Source organism: Venustampulla echinocandica, assembly GCF_003357145.1.
Source record: "Venustampulla echinocandica strain BP 5553 chromosome Unknown scaffold_0, whole genome shotgun sequence".
NCBI lineage: Eukaryota > Fungi > Ascomycota > Leotiomycetes > Helotiales > Pleuroascaceae > Venustampulla > Venustampulla echinocandica.
In genome coordinates this window covers 3,230,106-3,251,931 of record NW_022474205.1, presented here as the reverse complement: position 1 = coordinate 3,251,931, position 21,826 = coordinate 3,230,106, and the positions used below count along the sequence as shown (strand labels likewise).

The 21,826-nt window shown below is 48.4% G+C and overlaps 8 protein-coding genes across 8 annotated transcripts; 4 read left to right on the top strand and 4 right to left on the bottom strand.

The window, feature by feature from the left end:
- Positions 1–460: 460 nt before the first annotated feature.
- On the top strand, positions 461–2,098 carry BP5553_01008 (uncharacterized protein; the record flags this gene model as incomplete). Its single annotated transcript, XM_032009631.1, has 4 exons — positions 461–1,161; positions 1,200–1,516; positions 1,610–1,879; positions 1,935–2,098. The coding sequence occupies 4 exons, from the start codon at positions 461–463 to the stop codon at positions 2,096–2,098; spliced, it is 1,452 nt and encodes a 483-aa protein (XP_031873685.1).
- A 1,211-nt stretch (positions 2,099–3,309) lies between these two features.
- Positions 3,310–3,878, top strand: BP5553_01007 (uncharacterized protein; the record flags this gene model as incomplete). The annotated part of the gene is made up of 2 exons (XM_032009630.1): positions 3,310–3,357; positions 3,414–3,878. The coding sequence occupies 2 exons, from the start codon at positions 3,310–3,312 to the stop codon at positions 3,876–3,878; spliced, it is 513 nt and encodes a 170-aa protein (XP_031873684.1).
- A 1,694-nt stretch (positions 3,879–5,572) lies between these two features.
- On the bottom strand, positions 5,573–6,163 carry BP5553_01006 (Peptidyl-prolyl cis-trans isomerase; the record flags this gene model as incomplete). Its single annotated transcript, XM_032009629.1, has 2 exons — positions 5,573–5,983; positions 6,041–6,163. 2 exons carry the CDS (start codon positions 6,161–6,163, stop codon positions 5,573–5,575), a joined length of 534 nt encoding a protein of 177 aa, XP_031873683.1.
- Positions 6,164–6,647: 484 nt separating this feature from the next.
- On the top strand, positions 6,648–8,261 carry BP5553_01005 (Uncharacterized protein; the record flags this gene model as incomplete). The annotated part of the gene is made up of 1 exon (XM_032009628.1): positions 6,648–8,261. The coding sequence occupies one exon, from the start codon at positions 6,648–6,650 to the stop codon at positions 8,259–8,261; it is 1,614 nt and encodes a 537-aa protein (XP_031873682.1).
- A 608-nt stretch (positions 8,262–8,869) lies between these two features.
- BP5553_01004 (uncharacterized protein) lies at positions 8,870–9,637 on the bottom strand (the record flags this gene model as incomplete). The annotated part of the gene is made up of 3 exons (XM_032009627.1): positions 8,870–9,012; positions 9,084–9,276; positions 9,338–9,637. The coding sequence occupies 3 exons, from the start codon at positions 9,635–9,637 to the stop codon at positions 8,870–8,872; spliced, it is 636 nt and encodes a 211-aa protein (XP_031873681.1).
- A 1,270-nt stretch (positions 9,638–10,907) lies between these two features.
- On the top strand, positions 10,908–14,331 carry BP5553_01003 (uncharacterized protein; the record flags this gene model as incomplete). The annotated part of the gene is made up of 2 exons (XM_032009626.1): positions 10,908–11,433; positions 11,483–14,331. The coding sequence occupies 2 exons, from the start codon at positions 10,908–10,910 to the stop codon at positions 14,329–14,331; spliced, it is 3,375 nt and encodes a 1,124-aa protein (XP_031873680.1).
- A 666-nt stretch (positions 14,332–14,997) lies between these two features.
- BP5553_01002 (Mitochondrial pyruvate carrier) lies at positions 14,998–15,967 on the bottom strand (the record flags this gene model as incomplete). Its single annotated transcript, XM_032009625.1, has 4 exons — positions 14,998–15,181; positions 15,261–15,397; positions 15,546–15,561; positions 15,729–15,967. The coding sequence occupies 4 exons, from the start codon at positions 15,965–15,967 to the stop codon at positions 14,998–15,000; spliced, it is 576 nt and encodes a 191-aa protein (XP_031873679.1).
- Positions 15,968–20,796: 4,829 nt separating this feature from the next.
- On the bottom strand, positions 20,797–21,621 carry BP5553_01001 (Allergen Asp F3; the record flags this gene model as incomplete). The annotated part of the gene is made up of 3 exons (XM_032009624.1): positions 20,797–20,970; positions 21,077–21,279; positions 21,498–21,621. The coding sequence occupies 3 exons, from the start codon at positions 21,619–21,621 to the stop codon at positions 20,797–20,799; spliced, it is 501 nt and encodes a 166-aa protein (XP_031873678.1).
- Between the last annotated feature and the right edge of the window lie 205 nt (positions 21,622–21,826).

The following is a 21,826-nucleotide window of genomic DNA, read 5'->3' as shown; positions in this document are numbered from 1 at the left end:
GCACCGTCTTGGCAGAAATATCACCACATTCGGTATCGGTATCGCTCATCCTCAACGCACTATTTCCCAGCAGTAAGAGGCTCAAGCTGCACCTAATCTGGCTTGGGTCATGCCATCTCCAGCATCTCATTCCGTTACACTTGACACCTTGCATCATGAGAAGTTTGCAACACGGCCTTATTGACCCCACTCCTTTGGTTTGGTGGATTATCAAACCTATTGAATGTTGTTCCGTATCCGTATAGATCGTTTGAGAACTGGTACGACTGTATTATCCGTTTAAAGCCCATCAACGGACTTTTGTTGCACTAGTGGGCTTCCTTGGACATTGATATCACTTCTCGGTAAGTATTCGAATTCCTGCACTTCGCATCATCGTAACTCACTTCAATCCCGAGGACACGCCACTTGGAACAATAGGCTCAACAACGGAATTTCCTAGCCAAGGTCTTCATTCGCGATGTTGGCCATTCTGATCGGAGTGGTGGCCATTGTAGTGCTCACCCTCGGCGTGCAGGAACGGAAACGGTACCGTGTCCTCCAGGACTTCGCAAAGCAACACGGATGCAAGCCCGCACCCAGTGAAAATCCTTATGACCTTTTCGGAATCAATAAAATTATTTCATCTACATGGCACCTATTAAATAAGTCAACTCTCCAAAATACCATTGACGCTTTCGAGAAATATGGGGAAACATACGCATCGAGGATTGCCGCCCAACGAGTCTTCTTCACTTGCAGCCCTCGAAACATCAAGCACATCCTTGTACAACGGTTCGTTGATTATGACAGCTCGGAAGTTCGCGCCCACCTCTTCCGGCCGATTACCGAGCGTGGTATTTTTGCAGTTGATGGACAGCAATGGAGAATTGCGAGAAATTTATATCGGGGCCAATTCTCAAATACACGTTCTATCGTCGATCTCAAAATGGAAGAGAAGCATGTCAAATTGATCCTTAGTTGTATTCCCGTTGGTCAATCATTTGATTTGCAAACATTATTTCTCAATCTCATTCTGGATATCACGACTGAGTTTGCTATTTGGGACTCTGTTGATTCACAGAGCCCTACGCAGACTGAGGAGAAGAACCATTTTGTCAGTTCTTTATTGACAGTGAAGAGGGTCATGGCACGCGACGGATTCTTGGGCCCCGCTGCGGCGTTCTTAAGCAAGAAAGAACTTTATACCAGCTGCAAAGTTGTCATCGATTTGCCGAGAAGCGCATAGCGACCGCAATAGAACTACGCAAATTGCAACAACCGCCCGAGAAGGATGGCGAAGAACGAAAGCCCCAAGGATATAGTCTTTTGGAAGGCCTTACAGAAAACTCAACAAATGTGATAGACTTGAGAGACGGGGCCACAACCATTTTGGTTGCGGGAATAGACTCAGTGGCCAGTTTGCTTTCGACTGCCTTCTTCCTCCTAGGCCGAAATGACAAAGTTTTCCAAAAACTTCGCCAAAGTGTCCTCGATGCCGTTGGTACCGAACCACCTGCTTTTGAACAACTCAAAAGTCTCAGCTACTTGAGATGCGTGTTTAACGAATGCAAGTCCACACCCAAGTTCTACTATGCCTATAGGTTACTGATGCCTTTTCTCTAAGCAGCTTTGCGAGTATACCCCCCTGTCCCATTCAATGCACGAACCGCAAACAAGGACACCTGGCTGCCCACAGGCGGTGGGCCTGATGGGAACTCAGCCGTTCTAGTAAAGAAGGGTCAAAGAGTTATCTTCTCATCATGGGCCATTCACCGCAGCTTCCAGACTTTTGGTGATGATGCGCACGACTTTCGACCAGACAGATGGGAGCATCTGACCGCGGAATCTCTCTTGGGGTACCTCCCATTTAACATTGGTCCACGAGCATGCCCCGGTCGTAAGTTTAGCAGACAGTGGTGTACTTAAGGTGAACATACTGATGGAACCTCTAGAACAATACGCGTTAATGGAGGCTTCATACGTGGCAGTACGTATTCTTCAAACTTTCTCCGCAATCAAGAATTGTGATCCTCGCCCGTGGACGGAACATTTTGGCTTGAATCTTAGTAATGAGAATGGTGTTCAACTGGAGCTCGTGAGGGATGAAAAGACATGATGCCCGTGAATCACCACATTTGAACTTCAGTCAGGGGGAAATTTCAAGCATGCAGGAGTCCCGGTTAGTCCTTGGTAAATATGTGGTTAGTTAGAGAGAACTAGGGCCTCTTAGCAACAGCAGAATGCACCGTACTCAATGGCCCCCCTTTGCAGGTCATCGATACGCTAATAGAGGAATAAACAGCCTGAGAAAATGATATTCTGGCGTCAGGCGCAATATCTACGGTAGAGTGGAAATTCTCTTCACACAGAATTCTAAGACGAAGTGCGGCGACGAGGCTCTAGAAGTCAAACTGTGAAATTTCCTAAGTTTACACTCAACTCAGTTCAACTTGCCTAGAGCCTAAGAAAGTGCTGCTTTTCCATTATGAAAGCGCTTCAGGAAGGCAAACATAACAACGGAATATAAAACACCAATCCAAATTTAGACAAGCAAAATATATGGCTCTTACAACCCTAATTAGATATTAGAAATATAACATCACGCGCGGTACTCCTCTCTCAGCATAATATGATGAATAATAGTACGTATCATCACAATGCCCTAAATTCTCTAATCAATTTATGCCGCTTTAGTATCTTTGGGGCTAGTTCATCCAGGCCTTCCGAATTCCTCACTTCAATTGGCACGGTAAAAGCTACCGTTGACCAAAGCCTTCATCAGAACCATTTCGATTCAGGCTACAAATTTTCAACTTGAGACGATCCAAACTTTGATTGTATTCGATATAGGCAGAAGGCAAGTCTTAAAGCCATGCCCAATACCGTAATAATCATTCGTGGAATTGATGGCCCGGTGAGTCGAACCAGTGAAAGTACGACATTAGGAGATACTGTACCAAAATAGTTCAGAAACTGCCCTAATTAAACCCCTGATGGAAAAGTGTTAACACCGCTAATGGAAAACGATGATCTTCAAGTCCGCAGATAGTGGAGTGGGTGGGGACGGCCATATAGATCCATGACGTAGATAAGGTCCGGCACTAGCTGGGAACGTCAATATTAGTACAGGGAAGAGCTCCGATCAGAGAACGAGAATCATATTACTAATTAGAAGAAAAGTTAAATTTAAAACGGCGAAACGAGAAGTTTATCAAGATATAGTACCAAAAGCATCCGTCCCCTTGAGTACAGGCCGAACAAGCTCAGTTTGTAGATCAGAAATCGAGAGCTGTTTCAGAACATTTCTCCCTTACATCGTCAGAGAAGATGACTAGCCAAGCGGTACCACGGCCGATTGAGCATCCGCCAACAGATGTAGGCATTTATATCTTTCAAAAGGTCCCGGACGCTGACTGTTTTCTGTGTAAAAGCTCGAGACAATCTCACGCACCGATGCTTCTATCATCTTCAAGCGCTTTACAGTGGATGATGCCTGGAAACTCGGCTGTGCGCTCAGAAACCGATTGGTCTCCATCCCGACACCGGTCGTAATCAACATCTCCCTCGCAAATCAAAATCAGCCGCTTTTCCATGCGTGCACAAATTCAGGAGTTATGCCCGATAATGATGTCTGGGTTGCAAGAAAGAGGAAGACGGTGCTGCGATGGGGGGTCAGTACCTGGTATATGCATTGCAAGTTTAAGGGGGACGAAACCCTGTTTCGGGAGAAGTATGGTCTAGGAAATAGTGCTGGGGAATATGCTATTCATGGGGGCGGGGTGCCGATTCGAGTGGAGAATGTCGAGGGTGTTGTTGCCGTTGTGGTTGTTAGTGGGTTGAAGCAGCATGAGGATCATGGTGTCATTTTAGAGGTGATTCAAGAAATGAATCGGTAGTTGGGGTTCAGATGGAGAGTGGCTGTGAGGAGGTATGAGGTGAATGATATGTTAAAACGGGCGTATGATAGACAGAATCTATGGATGAGTCCGGTTCTTCCTTTTGCTAATGTCGGGGAAATTGAATGGTTCGATGTTTTTAATATTTACCTTTCCGTTGTGCTGAAAGTTCTGCCCTGCTTGCAATACACCTCTTTTTCTTAACTTGTCTGTTGCCCGCACTTTTTAGATTAATTTTTCTTGCAATTTTAGGACGGGTAATTGCTGATAAACGGTTGCTACCTGTATCGTCCTATACCGATGATAGCGAATAAGTATCCCGTTCGAGGCAGGCATAGTTGATCTGCAGGTATCTCGCCTCATCACGCAAGTTGGGCGTCTTAATGCCTTGGAACACGGTTTCGTTGTCATCCCGGGCAGGCATACATGCTGCCTATATATGGTCTAGGCTGAAACTCTGGTTGCCCATTCGATGCTCCTGTGTCACCTATATTTGATAGCCCAAAGCGCTGCTCTGCCAAACATGGAGTATGTGGTATTGATCACTTGTAGATTTGTAGATATTTCTGCCCTTCAAGCCAATCCTTCAGGCATGGGATCCTATAGAACAACCCCCCTTCCTCCCCCCTTTAACGGCATAATGTAAAGAGCATAATAATGACCCTCGGTCGAACTCCAGAAAGCAGAAGCACACTTGTATAAGGATATTTGATCAGCTTGCTGGAACAGTAGCGGGTCGTTATCGGTGAAGGATGGGAATTCAGGATTTTCGGCCTTTAACGGGCCCGAGAGTATAGTATTAAAGAGGCTAGTTTCGCTCAGTGTACGAGTTGATATGTTGAAGAATTCGCAATCTGGAAACAATCTCTGAAGTCTATCCGAGAATACCAGCATCGTCCAATTTGGTTTTGATACGACTAGACTAAGGTAGGTTTCTGTTGAAACGCAAGAAATCGGTAAACCTGGCAATCCGTGCAAACCCATTTCAGCAATGTCTGCTTAGACACTCGAAACTTATGGTGGATAACCTAGGTTATATTCTTTACTAATATAGAAACGGCAGGAAGCGAAATTGCTGTTGCTATAAATAGTGGGTTAGTAAAGGAAAAGTATATATAAACCCTTTTCTTCGTAGTGGTGATGTGTAGGCAGTAAACTCTTCATGAGGAGGTTCCGCTTTGCACCTTGGATTTAGTGGTGGAAACTAAGACGAGAGAACGTAAAACACATGTTACTGTTAATTGAGACAGATTTATATTAGATGCGGCAACTCACGCCCAATTTAGCACCAAATGGCCGTCGGAAGAGACTAATGCCTGTCTTGAATTTGAACATGGTCAATGCCAATGGCTGTCTAAAGACAAATCGCGAGGCTGCCTCTGGACGACAGAATTTGGGGGTCGGGCGAGGGCTCCAGCAATCGCAGCCAAATAATAACCTAGATCGAGCTTTCCCAATAATGTCCTGCCATACATCGGAATAACTTGGGATAACTGCGCTCAGTTTTCACTAGTCTCCAATATCCATCTCCCCAGCTATCGGCACCTGTCTTGTAAAGGTCAGACGATGGCCGGTCGAAACTCGAGAGGAGCCGTAGGCCCCCGATACTATGGCTTGCTGAGAACTGCAGAAACGCTCTACCATGCCATGCTAGATGATGACCCCGCCTTATTTCCACTATATTATAGCCGGAATCAAACTTCTTCTCCTTCCAGAACACGCGCCTTTAGAATCTTCACTTCTTCAGCTGGTCGGTCATCCTGTCCCGTCCTTACAAGCCCCATACGGTTTACGACGCCAAGTCCATTGGTAACTCTCCCGAAAATGGTATGCTTTCCGTCCAACCATGGTGTTGGAGCTAGAGTTATGAAGAATTGACTTCCATTCGTGTTTGGGCCGCTATTCGCCATACTCAATATTCCCGCGCCTGTATGCTTTAATCCAGCGTGGATTTCGTCTTCGAATTTCTCGCCATAAATCGAGGTCCCACCTCGTCCGGTACCTGTTGGGTCCCCAGTTTGCAGCATAAAACTCGGGATTATGCGGTGGAATATGATGTTATCGTAATATCCCCTAGATACTAGGGTGGAGAAGTTGGTGCAAGTCTGACAGACATGGAGATTAGCTAGCTGGTGGAGAAAAGCATGGAGGGAATCTCGTACTTTTGGGGCATGATCATGATATAACTCAACAACAATGGTTCCCTTGAAATAATTAGTAAAGCTAGTGGTCGTCATGGAGTGGGAACGTGCCATTGTGGTCTCTAACGCGATATTTGTCGTCATTGTGGAAGTTCGCCTTTGCCCGATAGGCTCAAAGAATGATGGATAGAACTTTGGATATTGACACTGAGCCAGCGCAGGCAGTAGAAATATTTAGGCTCAAAAATATAAGTTGTGGACTTGCTAAGTTGTACCGTTATTTGTTTGTTGATGGTGTCAATTTTCTTTCATGACAAGGCAACAAGGGTTGTGCAAGGCTGAGACGCACTTTCCAAAATTCGCTGCCTCGTCACTCTTACATGTATCCTGACATCTTCACAACAGCCAATGCTTTTGCTCCTACACAATAACCATCCAACGGCTCATGCCAGAAGCCCGTATGTTGTAATGGGTCAAGCTTGACAGGCACCTGATGAAATCATATCGACCTTGAAGCAAGCTCGCAACCTGTCCTCATTGTGGAACTGGAACCGACATCGACGTCCTTGCCCTCATAACCCGCGCCTGATACACTCCATCCGCCCTATTATCTACAGCTTAATTCGCGATGGAAAGTCTTTGGGCCTTCTTCGATGGCGATAGCCCGGTCTTGCAGTATATCGGAAAATGGGGCTACAGGGCATATGAAGAGAGGGAGATGGTACAAATGTACCTTCATCTCATCCTCGCGGCTCTCTTTCCCATTTACATCGGTTCACATGGATCTTTACGCCGTCCTGCTTCAGCCGAAGCCCAAAAGAAGTTGGAAAATGCTGACGAAGAGGATGACGAGATCCCAACAGAGTCTGTTGTTGAAGGCTTGACGCCCTCGGACGCTATCATGTTCCCAGTACTGGCTGGAATCACCTTGGCAATTCTGTATTTCATCATCAAGTGGCTAAAGGATCCCGCCCTTCTCAACAAAATACTCACATGGTATTTCTCTGGTTTAGGAATTTTTGGCGTTGGCAAGCTAGCTGGAGATGGCCTCAACGTGCTCACGACCTTCATCTTCCCTTCGGTTTGGTCATCTGGCGACGAGACATACTACATCGACCCCGTACTCTCCCAGCAAATAACGGTAGAAGTCAGGGAGACGGGAGTTCAAGAGCATCGTAGGTTCTTAGAGGGGAAGACAAATCCATTTCCCGGGCTCCTATCCAATATCAAGTTTTCGGTTCCCACCACCCGCAAGCTCTGGACCCTACGGGCCCTCCTTAAGAATCGCTGGATATTCCGTGGCTATCTTCACGGAGCATTCTCCCTCAAACGCAAAGTGCAACTCAACGACGTCGTTGGCCTTCTCATTGGCGTCGCAACGATTATTCTCTACAACACATTTGGCAAGGCTTGGTGGCTGACGAATCTCATTGGCTTCGGTTTCTGTTATGGAACTCTACAGCTGATGACCCCCACAACCTTCTGGACAGGCTCTCTAGTCCTAGCTGGACTATTTATCTATGATATCACAATGGTCTTCTATACACCTCTTATGGTAACAGTAGCTACTTCGCTCGATGTACCCATCAAACTGGTCTTCCCTGGTCCCAAACGGGGCGGTATGCTGGGACTTGGAGATGTTGTCTTACCAGGAATCATGATGGCGCTTGCGTTACGCTTTGATCTATACCTACACTACCTTCGTAAACAGCGCTCATCGAACACTTCGCCACAAACCATAAAGTCGCCCTATATCGAGGCTTCTAGCTTGTGGGGTGAGCGTTATTGGACCCGATCATCTAAATCAGCAACAACTACGGCAGCAGATGGCGCCCGCTTCCCTAAAATTTACTTCAATGCCAGTGTCGTTGGCTACATCATCGGCATGGTAGTCACGCTCATTGTCCTCAATGTGTACGGTCACGCCCAGCCAGCACTACTTTACCTCGTCCCAGGTGTCCTAGGGGCATTATGGGCCACTGCTGTGGTAAGAGGAGAACTAAAGTTGATGTGGGATTATAGTGAGGCTGAAAGCATGGAGCCTGTTGATCCTCAAGCCGACGATGGTAAATCGACGCTGGCGGGAGGAACTGGGAAGGCGGCATCGGTGGAATCGAAGGGAAGCAACAATGCCGCAAAGCAAATAAGTGAACCGCAGAGCGGAGCAAAGGAGGATGAGCACGCACATCATGTAGTCCTCTTTTCGCTGTCAGAGCCGAAGCATAGAACGAATCGAGGTTAAGTGCTAGGAAGACTAGCGATGACGAAGCTCTTGGAGAAGTCTAGGAGGCGAAGGTGATGCCGTCTCCGCATGCAGACGTATTGGCATGCGCTTGGACTTTTGTGCTTTATTGCATAGCCCATTTTATTCTCTGCTTCCCCGAGATACTCGAACATATTAGGGGGAATTAAACCTCGAACACGCATCCTGGTAGGGCTTGCTCCTGAAAGTATCCAGGGAGGAACTATATTAGGCAATCTACGATGCATGGCAGCCGAGACTGGTGAATTGAGGTCAGCGTCAAAGGAGCAATTCCAGTCAACACGGGCGAAAAATGAATCAATACTCGGTCATAGCCAAAGTTAGCGGGAAGGCAACTAGTTAGTTATCAAACTGTTCACAGACTGAAGCTATCCCGATCAAACGGGCGAATTGATGAATTGGAGGGTGTAGTAATTAGTGCCATAATTAAACCACGTACTTCGAGAAGGGTATAACTATATTTGATCCGAAGATTCATAGGCGGAGTTGAAGGTTGTGTTGTTCTTACACCCATTTTCCAATCGTATTCCCAAGCCCAAATGCCCAATCCCCAACGCCACATTGTACATCCATATATGTCCACACAATCATAAGCTTCCCCCAGTCACAGGTGTCTCTCCCGATTTCTGCATCTCCTCCTTCTTCTTCCGTATCTCCTCAACCAACTTAGCCTGCTCCGCAATTTTCGCTTTCCTCTGGGCCTTTTCGTCCTGAGCCGCCACTTCCCAAACTACGCAACACAAATCATCAGTCAGCATGCGTTCAGCTGTCAGGAAATCCATAATCAAGAATCAGGCATACTTGGCTTATCAGATTTCGAATACTCCTTCAACTTTGTGACAAAGTTATCGAACTCCTGCTGTCTCTCAAACCGATTCTCCAGACTCCGCTTCTGGATTTCAGGGCTGTATTTTTGGAAGAGCTCTTCCTCGGTAGGCGAGACGTAGATAACAAGTGCTGGGCCACCGATGCAGCATACGGCACCACTATAGGGCTCGGTATCAGTATCAAGCTTCGTTGGATGCGGAGGGGAGCAGCAGGGGAGCGGGACTCACGCAACTAGCATCTTGCCGTACATGGCCCAATTCGTTGGTTTGGGAGGCATTGTGAGTAGGGGGCAGTGTAGCACCAGGTGACGGGTCTAATAACAAGGATATCTCCAGAGGATCGGGATGGATATCATGCCCTTTCAGCTGGTTCGGAATCAATACGGTAGTCCTGGTGACCGTCGTTTGGCTGCTTATGATGATATATTTTCTGATTGGCCATAGGGCCAATGGCGCAGCTGTGGCGGTGCAGCGGAACGTTTGGTCGTTTGGTGTGGCGTACGGGGACTTGGCAACCTGAGCCGACATGTTTCACTTGTGAACTACGATACTACCTTGCGGAGTATTACTACAGAAAGTCCAAAGTGAAAACATCCTGATTCTCATTACCACCTTACTCTCAGATGTTTTGCAAAGGCCCAAGAGTCCAATTTCGTCCGGAATTCTGGATGCCGTCCGATGTTCCCGCGATGAGAGTTGCAGAACGGCTATACCTAGGTACCTAGTTATGGCATTAAGACACCGTGCAGCCTTTCTCGTTGAGTCGTGACTCGTTGGATCCCTCGCTGGCGGGATATCTCCATATAGGGAGAGGACAAGGAGGCCAACAGGCCATACAGGCCCGGTGCCTTGGACCACAGACTCTTGGTGTTTGATGTGCGGCGCCCTTCCATAAGGTATGTTTTATGGTGCCAGGTGGCAAACGTCCTGGTGCGTAGCAGCAGCTGTTGCCCTTGGCTAGGCTCTCGAGGCAGATGTCCAAACGGTCCATTTCCTGATCCAATGGCGATGGAGATGTTCCTGGCATTAAGCTCCAGTACTTGCAACGATGCAGCGCCCCGGCAAATGTGAGACGACCCGATGAGGCCGGCGAACCAGGTTCATCCAGTCTAGAAAATGAAAGTTAATGCTCCTTTGTTATGGCGAGTTCATGCGGATAGCCAAAGACAAGCTGGTGTACTGTAATACCGGTGTTGATCGGGAGTGAACTGCCATTACTATTCACAACGCCGGATACTACGTGGGTACGAAGTACCTACTCAAGACTCGAGTCCTTCGTACAGTGCGTGGTGGGATTAATATTGGCACCCGTCAGCCGCCTTTCCCGCACTGCCACTCCACATCCGCCATCCGCCATCCACCATCCACCTCGACCGAGAACTGTACTCCTCGACCTCAAAGTCCTCTCCAGCCTAGATCCTCAACCACAACACACACAGAGGATAAACCGCGATCATCACACCCCGAGCGAAACCGAGCTGCTATTGCTGATCATTCAACATTCATTCATCGGCGCCCGATCGATCGAACGCTACCCGTACGGAGTTGTGAAACCCCACCTGGACCCTTATTTCTCGCAGCTTATCATACCTACTTGAGTACCAACACAACCAGCTTCTCGCGAGCCAGCAGAAGCAAACGATATTGCCGGACACCGCATGCTTATGGCGAACACTTGGTAGACCTTGGGGGCATATTCCACGCAAATTTGCTACGAATAATAGTAGGCACATCACGGCGAGCGCAATCCGCCGTTTAGCAGCGCACGGCGGATCAGAAAGCAACTCGAGATACCAACATGGCCTATGATCAGGGATATTACCAACCACCACAGCGGCCCTACAACGGAAGAGCAGCCCAGCCTCCAGGGCCTTCGCAGGCCTATAATCAACCGCCACCTCCGCAACAGTATCCTCCCCAGCAATATGATCAATACCCGCAAGACGGTTATGGGTACGACGACTACAACAACGGCTATGCCCAAGGATATGATGGAGGATATCAGGATATGAATGGAGGAGGCCGAGGGAATGGCTATCCACCCGCAAACCAAAGTTATCCCCCGCACCAGGAATACTATGGGAATGGTAGAGGAGGGGGGGTTCCTGGTCCTGGTAGGGGCGCATCGAGAGGCGCGCCTGGACCAAGAGCTCCGCCACCCGATACAGCAAGAGGGGGATATGATGGTGGGCCGCAAAGACCTGCTGATAGAGGAAGAGGAGGCTTCGATATCGGACAGGGAAGAGGCTATCCAACTGGTGGTCCTGCCGGCAGAGGAGGTAGACCTGGCCCGCTGGAAAGGGCAGCTGGATCAGATCCCGGACGTGAGTTTCACATCTCCATTATCCAACTCGAGCACTAATAGCTCTATAGCGAAAGGCCAACCTCGAAGACCCTTAAAGACACCACCTATGTCGCCGGATCAAGCCGCGTGGGACAATCCATTCCCGACGTTCCCCGGCGGGCAAAAGAAGACTTCAATCTCCGAAGAACAGAAAATTATAGAGCAGATGGCTAACATGGAAGTTGGGGCCAATCCACAAAGTCGGTCGCGAACGAAACCCGACAAGGGTAACCAAGATCGGTACCAAAATGGGCAACGTGGAGTACCTACTGATGATTATGGGCGCCCTATGGACAATCAAAGAAAACCTGCACCCCCCAACGACTATGGACGACCGAGTGGCGAGAGCCAAAGGAGAGGACCGCCTGACGATTATGGTCGGTCATCGGCGGAAAGCCAAAGAAGCATGCCACCTAGAGGTTATCCCCAACAAGGCCCGCCTCAGCCAGGATACCAAGATCCACGACGAGGACCCCCTGGCCCATCTTATGCTCCCCCTCCAGGCAACGGCTACGCAGAGCCTGGCTATAATGATAGAGGGGCCTATGGTCCTGGACCAACACCACAAGCACGGGAGGATTTTGGTCCTCCTGGAAGAAGTATGACAATGCCTACCGAAAACCCTGTGCCGATGGGTCGTCAGCCACCGAATCCCATACCCGTGGGCGGTCCAGCCCAAAGTGCCCCTTATAATGGCCCTATCGGTCGTGGGGGACCACCAAGACCATCAACAGCCACAGGGGCACGACCTCCACAGCAAAGAGCATATCAGAATCAACCCCCGCAGCACGATTCATACCCAGCCGACGGGGTACAACCCTCGGGGCAAGGTAACTCAGGACATCGACCAAATGAGAGCATCGATGATTTCTTCGATGCGTATTACGATGAGGCACCAGCTGGTAGTGCTTCCCGTAACGGCAGGCCTCTGTCGGCTGGCTCTGAGATGCCAAATTTTGATGCTTTGCCTTCGAAACCTGTACCTTACAGGAGAGGAAACTCGATAGATGAACATATCCAGCCTCCGGTAGGCCCCCAGAATAATTACTCGCAGCAACTGAAACCTGTCAAGTCACAGCCTGACTTCCGAGGTCGAGCTCAGCCTCAAGCAGCTGTGTTCGAGATGGCTACAGCACCTCCTCTGCCAAATGCAACGCCCCAGCAAGGCTATGCTAATGGCTATGGACCACCGAATCCTGGGTACCAAGATCCACCACAACAAGGATACGGCCAATACAACGAACAACCACCCCAAAATGGGTATCAACCGCCTCCACGAAGTGCTTCTGCTGCCCCAAGGACAGGTCCCGGTTATGGAGGTGGTCTCCCGGGTGGACCAAGGCCCGGTCTTGCTGGACTTCCGAAAGGCCCGTCTCCCCAGAATGGCGGGCCAATTCGTGCCAATACAATGCCTCGACCTTCTCCCCAAGGCTCTGACGCCCTACCCTCTCACCCGCCACCCGTCCGTGCTGGCCTAATTCCTAACTCTGTTGCTAATCTCGCCGCCAACAAGCCTCCACCCGTTCGTAATTACAATAATATATCTCCTGCGCCTCAACAACCTATTCCCGCGCAACCTACACCCCAACAAGCTGTGGCTCCACAAGCAGGGCCTGCACCAGCGGCGCCAGTCACGGCTGCAGAACTTGAGCAGCTCAGGAACATTACCAAAACCAATCCTACCGATCAAGCCACCCAACTGCTCCTAGCCCGGAAATTAGTTGAAGCGTCAGAAACTCTTGTTCAGAGCATTCCTGATCAACGAAGCCGCAATAAGACCCGCGAGAAATATGTGATGGACGCACACAAGCTCCTCAAAAAACTTGTCCAAGGCCAGAACGTGGAAGCTATGTTCTTTCTCGCCGATTGCCACGGGAGGGGTGCATTAGGCCTTGAAGCCGATAACAAAGAAGCTTTTACTCTCTATCAATCAGCAGCTAAAGCAGGGCATGCTGCTGCTGCGTACCGAACGGCGGTCTGCTGTGAGCTTGGCAATGATGAGGGAGGGGGAACGAGGAAAGATCCGCTGAAAGCTATACAATGGTATAAGCGCGCTGCTATGCTTGGAGATACACCGGCCATGTACAAGGTGGGTATGATCCTACTCAAAGGCTTGTTAGGCCAGCCTAGGAACCCACGTGAGGCGGTGGGCTGGTTAAAGCGAGCAGCTGAGCGGGCAGACGCGGAGAATCCGCACGCCCTCCACGAGTTGGGTTTATTATTCGAACAACCACAAAGCGCTGAAAGCTCGATCCTCCGCGATGAGGCATACTCCTTCCAGCTCTTCCAGCAAGCCGCCGACCTTGGTTATAAATTCTCCCAATTCCGATTAGGTTGTGCTCATGAATACGGGCTCTTCAACTGCCCTATTGATGCGAGACAGAGCATCATGTGGTACTCGCGAGCAGCAGCGCAGGAAGAGCATCAAAGTGAGCTTGCGCTGTCGGGTTGGTACTTGACTGGCAGTGAGGGTGTGCTGCAGCAGAGCGATACCGAGGCTTATCTTTGGGCCCGTAAGGCTGCTATGGCGGGTTTGGCGAAGGCGGAATATGCTATGGGTTATTTTACGGAGGTGGGGATTGGGTCGCCGGCTAACTTGGAAGATGCTAAAAGGTGGTATTGGAGGGCTGCTGGTATGATTCTCCTTTTTGGTTCTCTCCTCTGCCCTGTCTCGACTCTGGGATATAATGCGTCTCAGCCTTTAATCTCTACGTATTTCGACGTGCTAACTCAATTCCTAGCACAAAATTTCCCCAAAGCTCGCGAGCGTCTCGAAGATCTTAAGAGAGGTGGTGCTCAAGGCGCCCTTAAATCGCGTGAACGCATCTCTAGATCCAAAGTGGGCAAGCAGAATGAGGGCGAGTGTTCCGTTATGTGAACCGTCCTTATCCCTCCCCGACCCATCATCTGTGCGACTGTCGAGGATATGACCTCTCGAAATACAAAGCCAGGTGGATTGTTTGGATTTTGGATGATACGATATTTCTGCACCCAACTTCTGCTCCACGTCATGATCATTTCGATGTGCATGCAGCTGTAACGCAATATATGAAAGGGCTGGACCCAGCATGATGACAGTTACGCACTATACTTGGGTTGATGGCTTTGCATTATGAACATCAAGAGGGGTAAAATTACGGCGCTTTCTCCATACTTTGCATTGCTCGGTGTTTAATGGCTAAGACGAGAGTGTGGTATGGATTATGTATCATAGAAGATATACTAGATTCTGGTGGCAATGAATCAACAGTTTTGAAAGCACAATCACAGCGCATAATCTAAACTCGGCATATAAGCAAATAACCATATGCATGGTACTGTAGGTCTTCCCAGAGAATAAAATCTTTTGTTTCAATGCTCTTGCCGAGCTTTTGACACGTTGCGGATAGGTCAAGATCTGTTCGCAAACCCACAGCAATATTATGGTTACTACACGGCTCCTTTCCTCTAAGTCCGTTATCCTCCGGACCTGTCTCCGTCCCCTAATTCCTATGACCGCTGGTCTATTCCTCCGCAAAATACATCTTAAAGCCAACCAAAGAATCTAAGCCTTCTTCACAGCCTCAACGACCTTCTTCTCCAAGCCCTTCGCGCTCTCAATAACACTCTCCTTGGCTGCCTCAGCTTGGACCTTAGGTCCCTCGCCCTTAACTCTGTAATTGTAGGCCAGGATGCGGGAGACTTGGATGACTCCTACGATGCCGAGGAAGAAGTTTACCGCAGCGAGGCTGGAGCACGTAATTTGATAGTAAGCATATAATTGAAGTAGGTTGGAGGATGGGAGAAGGGAGTTTTGGGGTGACGAACAGAACGTTTCGTGGCTTGATGATTAGACACCATCGTGTCCATATCATGCCCGTTGCTGTGAGCGCAGCGTTTTGTGTGAGCGAGAGCTTCTCCGCTGGGCGGTAGAAGTCCGATATACCAGCTATGACGAGGGCCCACTGTTGGGAATATTAGTGTTGTACAATACCGTTCGTCATATTGCGGGATTGGCTAGATGGGGTGTGGGAAGGATATTGCGAGCAGCGGATATACTCATTTCGCAGGTCGAGATATCCTCAACGCGGGGAGAGTGAGTGTGTGAAATACCTTCATAATGGGGGCCCTGCACACAAACAATCAATTAGCATATACTCCCTATTTAATTAAGTGCCCTCTCCTCTTCTATTATATTCCATTGCACTCCTCCATCCTCAACACTCTGCGTATTCATTCATCATCTCTTCCCTTAGGCTCCCCTAACATCACCACCATCCTGAGATGAAAACTCACCAAAAATGCACAGTCTTTAGCCCGATCGGGCTATCCCACATCCGCTTGAACCAACTGTGGCCTTCCGCAGACTCTGCTGTTGTGCTCTGCCACCTCTTCCCTGCATTCTGGCGGAATTGGGATTGGAATTGGAATCTTGTGCGGCAGGCTTGCGAGGTGAAGAAGTTGGCTTGAGACGAGCGGAATGCTGGCCGGGCTGTGCGCGAGAAGCGGAGGAGGGTGGATGTTGAAGGAGGCATTGTTCGAGATGAGAGTGGATTGCTGGAGTTGGGGAGCTGATGGGTGGTGAAGTGTAGGTGTATTCGTATTTTCGGGGTTAAGGCCGTGGACGCGGGGAGAAATAGTCACTAGGAGACGTCGAACTTGCCGCGATGTTAAGGTGGAGTGGGGATTTATAGCAATTGATCACGTCTTGCCTCCGGGCTCGATGTCAATCCCAATACTCGAAGATACAGAGTCGCGCATACAAGTCAACGTTGAAGATTTATTAGGTTGGTTGAAGGGTTCCGCGTTCGGGATCGCCGTCACACTCCGTGCCCCGAAATGCCTTCCCGGCAGTCTTTTTACTTTGCAACAATCGGGAAATGCTCCGTCTATCGGCACCATTATTCCTGGACACCCATACTTCGTTGGGGAAAAACTTTAGGAAACCCGTATTATGGGTTTGTACTATACTACGAACTTATCATCTCCACTGCTAGAGCAGTTCTACGAAGCAAAGCATCGCGAATTCCTCCATACGAGTACTTACTACATACACACCTGTTCGTTCTCGCTTTCTCGGAGTGTACGAGATACGAAGTACTTCGTGCATGATACACAGTACAACCAAACTAATATGTGATGACTCTTTCCTGTCGGCTAGCATGCATACAATATTACAAATACAGTACTGCGAAGTACGTACTTGAAATTATAGTGATTCGGGTACCAGGAACTCCCCCGTTTGATTTAACTATCTAATTGGCATACGGTGTGTGTTTTGCTTCAGGAAATAGCAACGGAGGAGAGAATACGTCAAATTCGGGTGGACTAAGCTCAACGTCCAGGTTTGGTTACGATGTTCGACAAGATCGCCTGAAGATGGCAAGTATTGCTCATCAAAATAATGAGTGTATTTGAGAAGGGTACAAGGAATGCAGGAAACAACCTTCAACTTACACCTTCTCCGATTTATGTCCAGAAATGACTACGATGACTTGCATAAGTTGATCCATGTCCGTCGTTTGTTGGTACATTCTGCTGACATGATTGGGCTCCTTTGTCCTTTATAGTAATCCACGACGTGCTGGAATAGAAACACTGGAAAGTATTGAACTTTACTAGCCTATTAATGCCACCTAGGTACAACCATAGATATATTCAAGTACGTGATTGTAAGGGTCGGTTGGTAATAAGGGTTTAAGATGCCAAATGAGCACAGTAGTTCTTGGCAATTGGACGCAAATTGATTTAGAATCGCTAGCTATTCTAACATCGCTCAAAGTCAATATAATCATTGAATAGGAGTCAACAATGTGTTGGATATTTTGAGATATTGATTAAGAGGTGAGCCATTTATTGTTCTACAATGTGTGGGATATTTTGGGACAATGAAAGTAGTAAACCATTTATTGTTCTACTATATACATCATGCAATAGGCTGTTATGCCTAGGTCACACACCTAGTAATCGCCATCTTCCAACCTGGATGTTTCATCGACGCTTAGGAAAGCAGACGCAAGATCCTTGGCATCCATTGTCTCTGTTTATTCTTCTAGTGGCTTCGCGTCCGTTATCTCTCCATCCGCAAGAAGCTGCTCCGGAAGTTTGACCTCATCTCCAATCACCTCCCCCAGCTTCATCAGCATAGACGTACGAAGATACTGGCTTGGCGTGGCCCACAGCTTTCGAGTTCCGCTCTTGTCACGGACATTCTGCCATCCTTTCGTCCTCTCTGATATTGCTCTGTAGACGAACAAAGAGAAGTGGAAGTATAAGTATAAGTTTTTCGAGCGTTAAGGAGTCCATGGTTTGTAGAATGTCTCATAGACTGAGGGGTATTGAATACGAAGTAAGGCTGCTGGGCATTTCATTGCTATAACCTATTCCACCACAAGGTTGCTATTAAGGCTTTACACAACTCTTTAGGCTAGCCTTAGGCTATATCGTCTAATGCAGGTTGCTTTTCGGAAATGCTTCAACCAAAATGAAACGAAGACCGCTAGACAAAGCCTTTGGCCTAGGAGATCATGAAGATGAGGAGGACTGAATTACGAGTCCAAGACAACCGCGGTAGTACTGTGGTATTCTTGGCTACCTCGCGGCTTTGACTTAAACCGTAGACTACCAAAATCCCGCGCTGTTCTCCTTGGGCAACGCTTGGGTACTCGTACACTTGTACCAGGTTCACCAACGCGGCATGAGACCGGAAGTAGCTATGCCTAAAGGCTATTTAAGAAGAGAAGAGAGTTTCTTCTCGGATTCTCGATTATTTGTGGTTCACGATAGCTGTATTTTGTGCTGGGTAGGTAGGTAGGTAGAATTTGCCGCCGAAGATCCATTGGCAGTTGAGACTTGAGAATCCTGCCCAAGGCGTGCCATTATAAGGAGGTCCGTACAAATCCCCATGTGAAATAACTAAAGGTACCTAGGTAGGTAGCGTAGGAGAGGTAAATCTTTGAGGTATTTCGGCGGAGTCGTTGGATTTCGAGCTAGGATTCCTCGTAGTGCTGAGTCAGCGCCCGCTGCATAAGTCGGCAGAGATTCCTGCATAACTCAAAGCTTATGCAAAATGGCCGCCGGCCCTTCGACGACAAGCTCGACCTAACATAGAGGTACTACATATAGCGGGCGCGAATTGCGATTGAGCTGCCACGACAATCCGCGACAGACAGACTAGACTATTGAAAAAGACAAGAGCAGCAGCAGATAGTAGGAGATATGTCGAGCAAATACGCATTCTCGCAGGCCCTGAAGGAGGTCCGGTTTCTGTTCTGCCAGACGGGCGAGCATAGCGGCGCAACTAGGTTCGTCTCCATTCTCTCTTGCGTTTACGTCCACTTTCCTCCTCCTCCTCCAATCTATCGAAAAATTCAGGAAGGTCTACGTTTTCCCCTGGTGGAGGAGTTGACTTCCGTACTTTATCGGGCGAAATGGTGTAAGACGACACTGAATGGAGGACGGAGGAAGGGATTTGCGATAGAATACCAAGCTCATATCAATCAATCAACACACAGGTCCTTCCTCGCCCGCGCCTACCCAACCATGAAAAAGAACAACCCGAATACCCCAATACTCATCCGTGAAGCGGCTGGTACTCAACCTACGGTTTATGCAAGATATGGTCAGTTTAGCTCTCTATCCAATCGCTCCCGCGCCCCCGCGCCCAACTACCGAGTTTTTTTTACTTTCCAGTCTACACCGTTAAGAGTGTGAGTTTGTGAATGTGTGTTGATGTTGAGTTTGAAATTAGAGTACGGACAAGAGAAAAGCGAATCGTTGGTTGGATTATCGGATAAGGAGATTGAGCAACGGGTTACGGGGTTGGTGAAAACTGGTGTATGATATGATTTATGGGTGCGGGGAATTGAAAAGGGACAAGAAACGAAGACGTGAGCGGGGATTGTACATATTTGCGGTGGGTGGATGTGTATGAATCAAGACACATCAAGACACGAGTGGTGTTGGCAGAGGGGCTGCTTGTACCATCACGAGCAATTCTGATAAGCCGAATACTTCGAGGTATGGTTGTGCTAGCTGAATTTGTGAACGCAGGCGGAAAGGGCACTTTTTGAGATCCTACGGCGTTGATACTTCTGTTCCATTCGCTCTTCAAATGAAGATTCTCCATGTTTATGATCGTTTACATGCAGGTATAGTTTGTTCAACTTCTCCTTTTTGCCGCTTAATTACTTGCTATAATACTTATCTCCAATTGTTACCATGTCCATATTATTTCCTCCTTCCATCACTTTAATTTCAACCCCCAGCCCCCTTCCTCTGCTTCTTGATCTTGTCCCGGTCCTCTCTTTCATCCCTACCCGGCCCTTCCCTACCCCATCCAAACACTTCCACCGTACCACTACAACCTCCTCCGTCTACTCTCACCTTAATCACTCTACTCCTCTTACGCGATAGATCTCTCACGCAATAGGGTAGCACTCCACTTCCTCCACCTCGAATTTTCCAGCCCGCCTATTTCATCTTATAGTTTCTAACCTGCTTGCCTAAGTATGGGGTGGTCTTTGCAATCGTGCTAGATCAGAATGAAGTGTCTAGGTTGTAGTTGATATGGAGGTCCGCGAGGACGACAGCGTTGCTAGCTCATGGGCATTGAGGTCTCTAAGATTTGGGTTACGCCTGCTGAGATCCGGGAGGTCGCGATTATGCACGTGAATGCTGACTGGTAAAGGTGCATTAAGTAAATATTATACTTGAATGCTGTGGCTTTTCCACATTCAATGGGAGTAGTAAGTGGTGCCAGGTTGGGATTTGTAGCAAGTTTAGGGGCCAAGTCGAGATGGACTTAGTAGGGGTTTGGCCGGAGGGGAATCCCCCCTCGAATCTACTTATGTATTGAACGGTTGTGCTTTAACAGCTGACAACAGATCACGAGCACCATCATTATCCCTGTTTTTAGAATTGCCTGTTGAGCTGTGTCCATGCTATTGCATCCTAGCTCGGACCTGGGGCTCAGTTTTAGGAGTTGGAACGAGCCATGTCCTATCTACCTAAATTTAGGATACTATGTTATGTCACGGTTGATGGTGCCCAGGAATGTCCGAGCTGGGATTCCCGAGCTGGAATGCCCTCTAGGATTGAATTCGGCGAACCGGCTGGTACCCGGTGGGACGTCAAAGAGGGCTTTCAGTAAACGGGAATATGAGGTCAAAAATTTCAATCAGCAAAAGTAATCATGGGAGTTAAAGTGGGTTCTTGGTTGTATTCCCATCTACATAAAGAGGAGAGTTTCTATGCTATCAAGCAAAGTAATTCAGGGGTCTGCCATCCCTCTATCAGCAAACATATTTGCGTATCCGAATCTCTCCTGATCGATTTGGTGATTCTTTCTATCGAGTAGGCCAAATTAAAGCTTAGACAAGACGGCCTCGGCGCTAGAAACAGTGACCTCACGACCAGGCTCTTTCTCTGCGTATGTGATCTTGCCATGGTCGATGACTAGTGCGTAGCGGGCCGTACGCTCCCCTTGTGTCCAGCCAAGCTTCTTGGAAAATTCTGCGTCGGAATCGGAGAGGAAGAGCTATGTCAAGCATGCGAATTAGCATTATCTCATAATATTAATATTTCCACGGGGAAATGTTGAGCCGCGGAGTTGATTGAAATGGTGCGTATTGCGCAAAACTCACAATATCATCGCCCTTGATACCATTGGCCTTGCCCCATGCGCTCATAACCCACGCATCATTGAACGCGATAGTGGCCACGACATCCACGCCCTTGCTTTTCAACTTGCTCAAGTTCTCAATGTAACCGGGGAGGTGCTTTGCGCTGCAGCCAGGGGTGAAGGCGCCGGGAACGGAGAAAAGTACAACCTTCTTGTCGGCCCATTCTATAGTTCACATGTATCCGTTAGCTGGTTGCATACATGCTGGCAGATCGGCCAGGAAAGGGAGGAGATAAGGTTGAATAGATTAGGTAGTAGATTGGGTAGTTTGGATGTAGTGGGGTAAGTTGGAGGGGTTGGTTGGTGGGGTCGGACATATTGGAGAGCAGAGAAACGGATGAATGATTGAGCGAAGATGATGGAAAGATGCAGGGTGATCATACCTTTGCTGGCATCGTAGGTAATTGGGATCCCGCACGATGTAATATCGCCCTTGTCGGCGGTATATGGGACGTAGCTGAACTTGACGTCGCTTGGGAAGCTGTCACCAACCTTGAGTTCGGTCATCTTGGATTGAGTATTGAGTATTGAGTAAAGAACTTCTGGTAGAAAAGGCTGGATGGATGTGGAACGGTTGGACGATTGAAGGGCAACGGGGTTAATCGAGAGGCTGGAGAGCTTAATATATTGATGTTGAGCGACGTCCAACTTATTAATGAGGTGTACTCGAGGATGTGAAGCTAAGGTTGAGGGCCGATACGGGAGTGGGGCA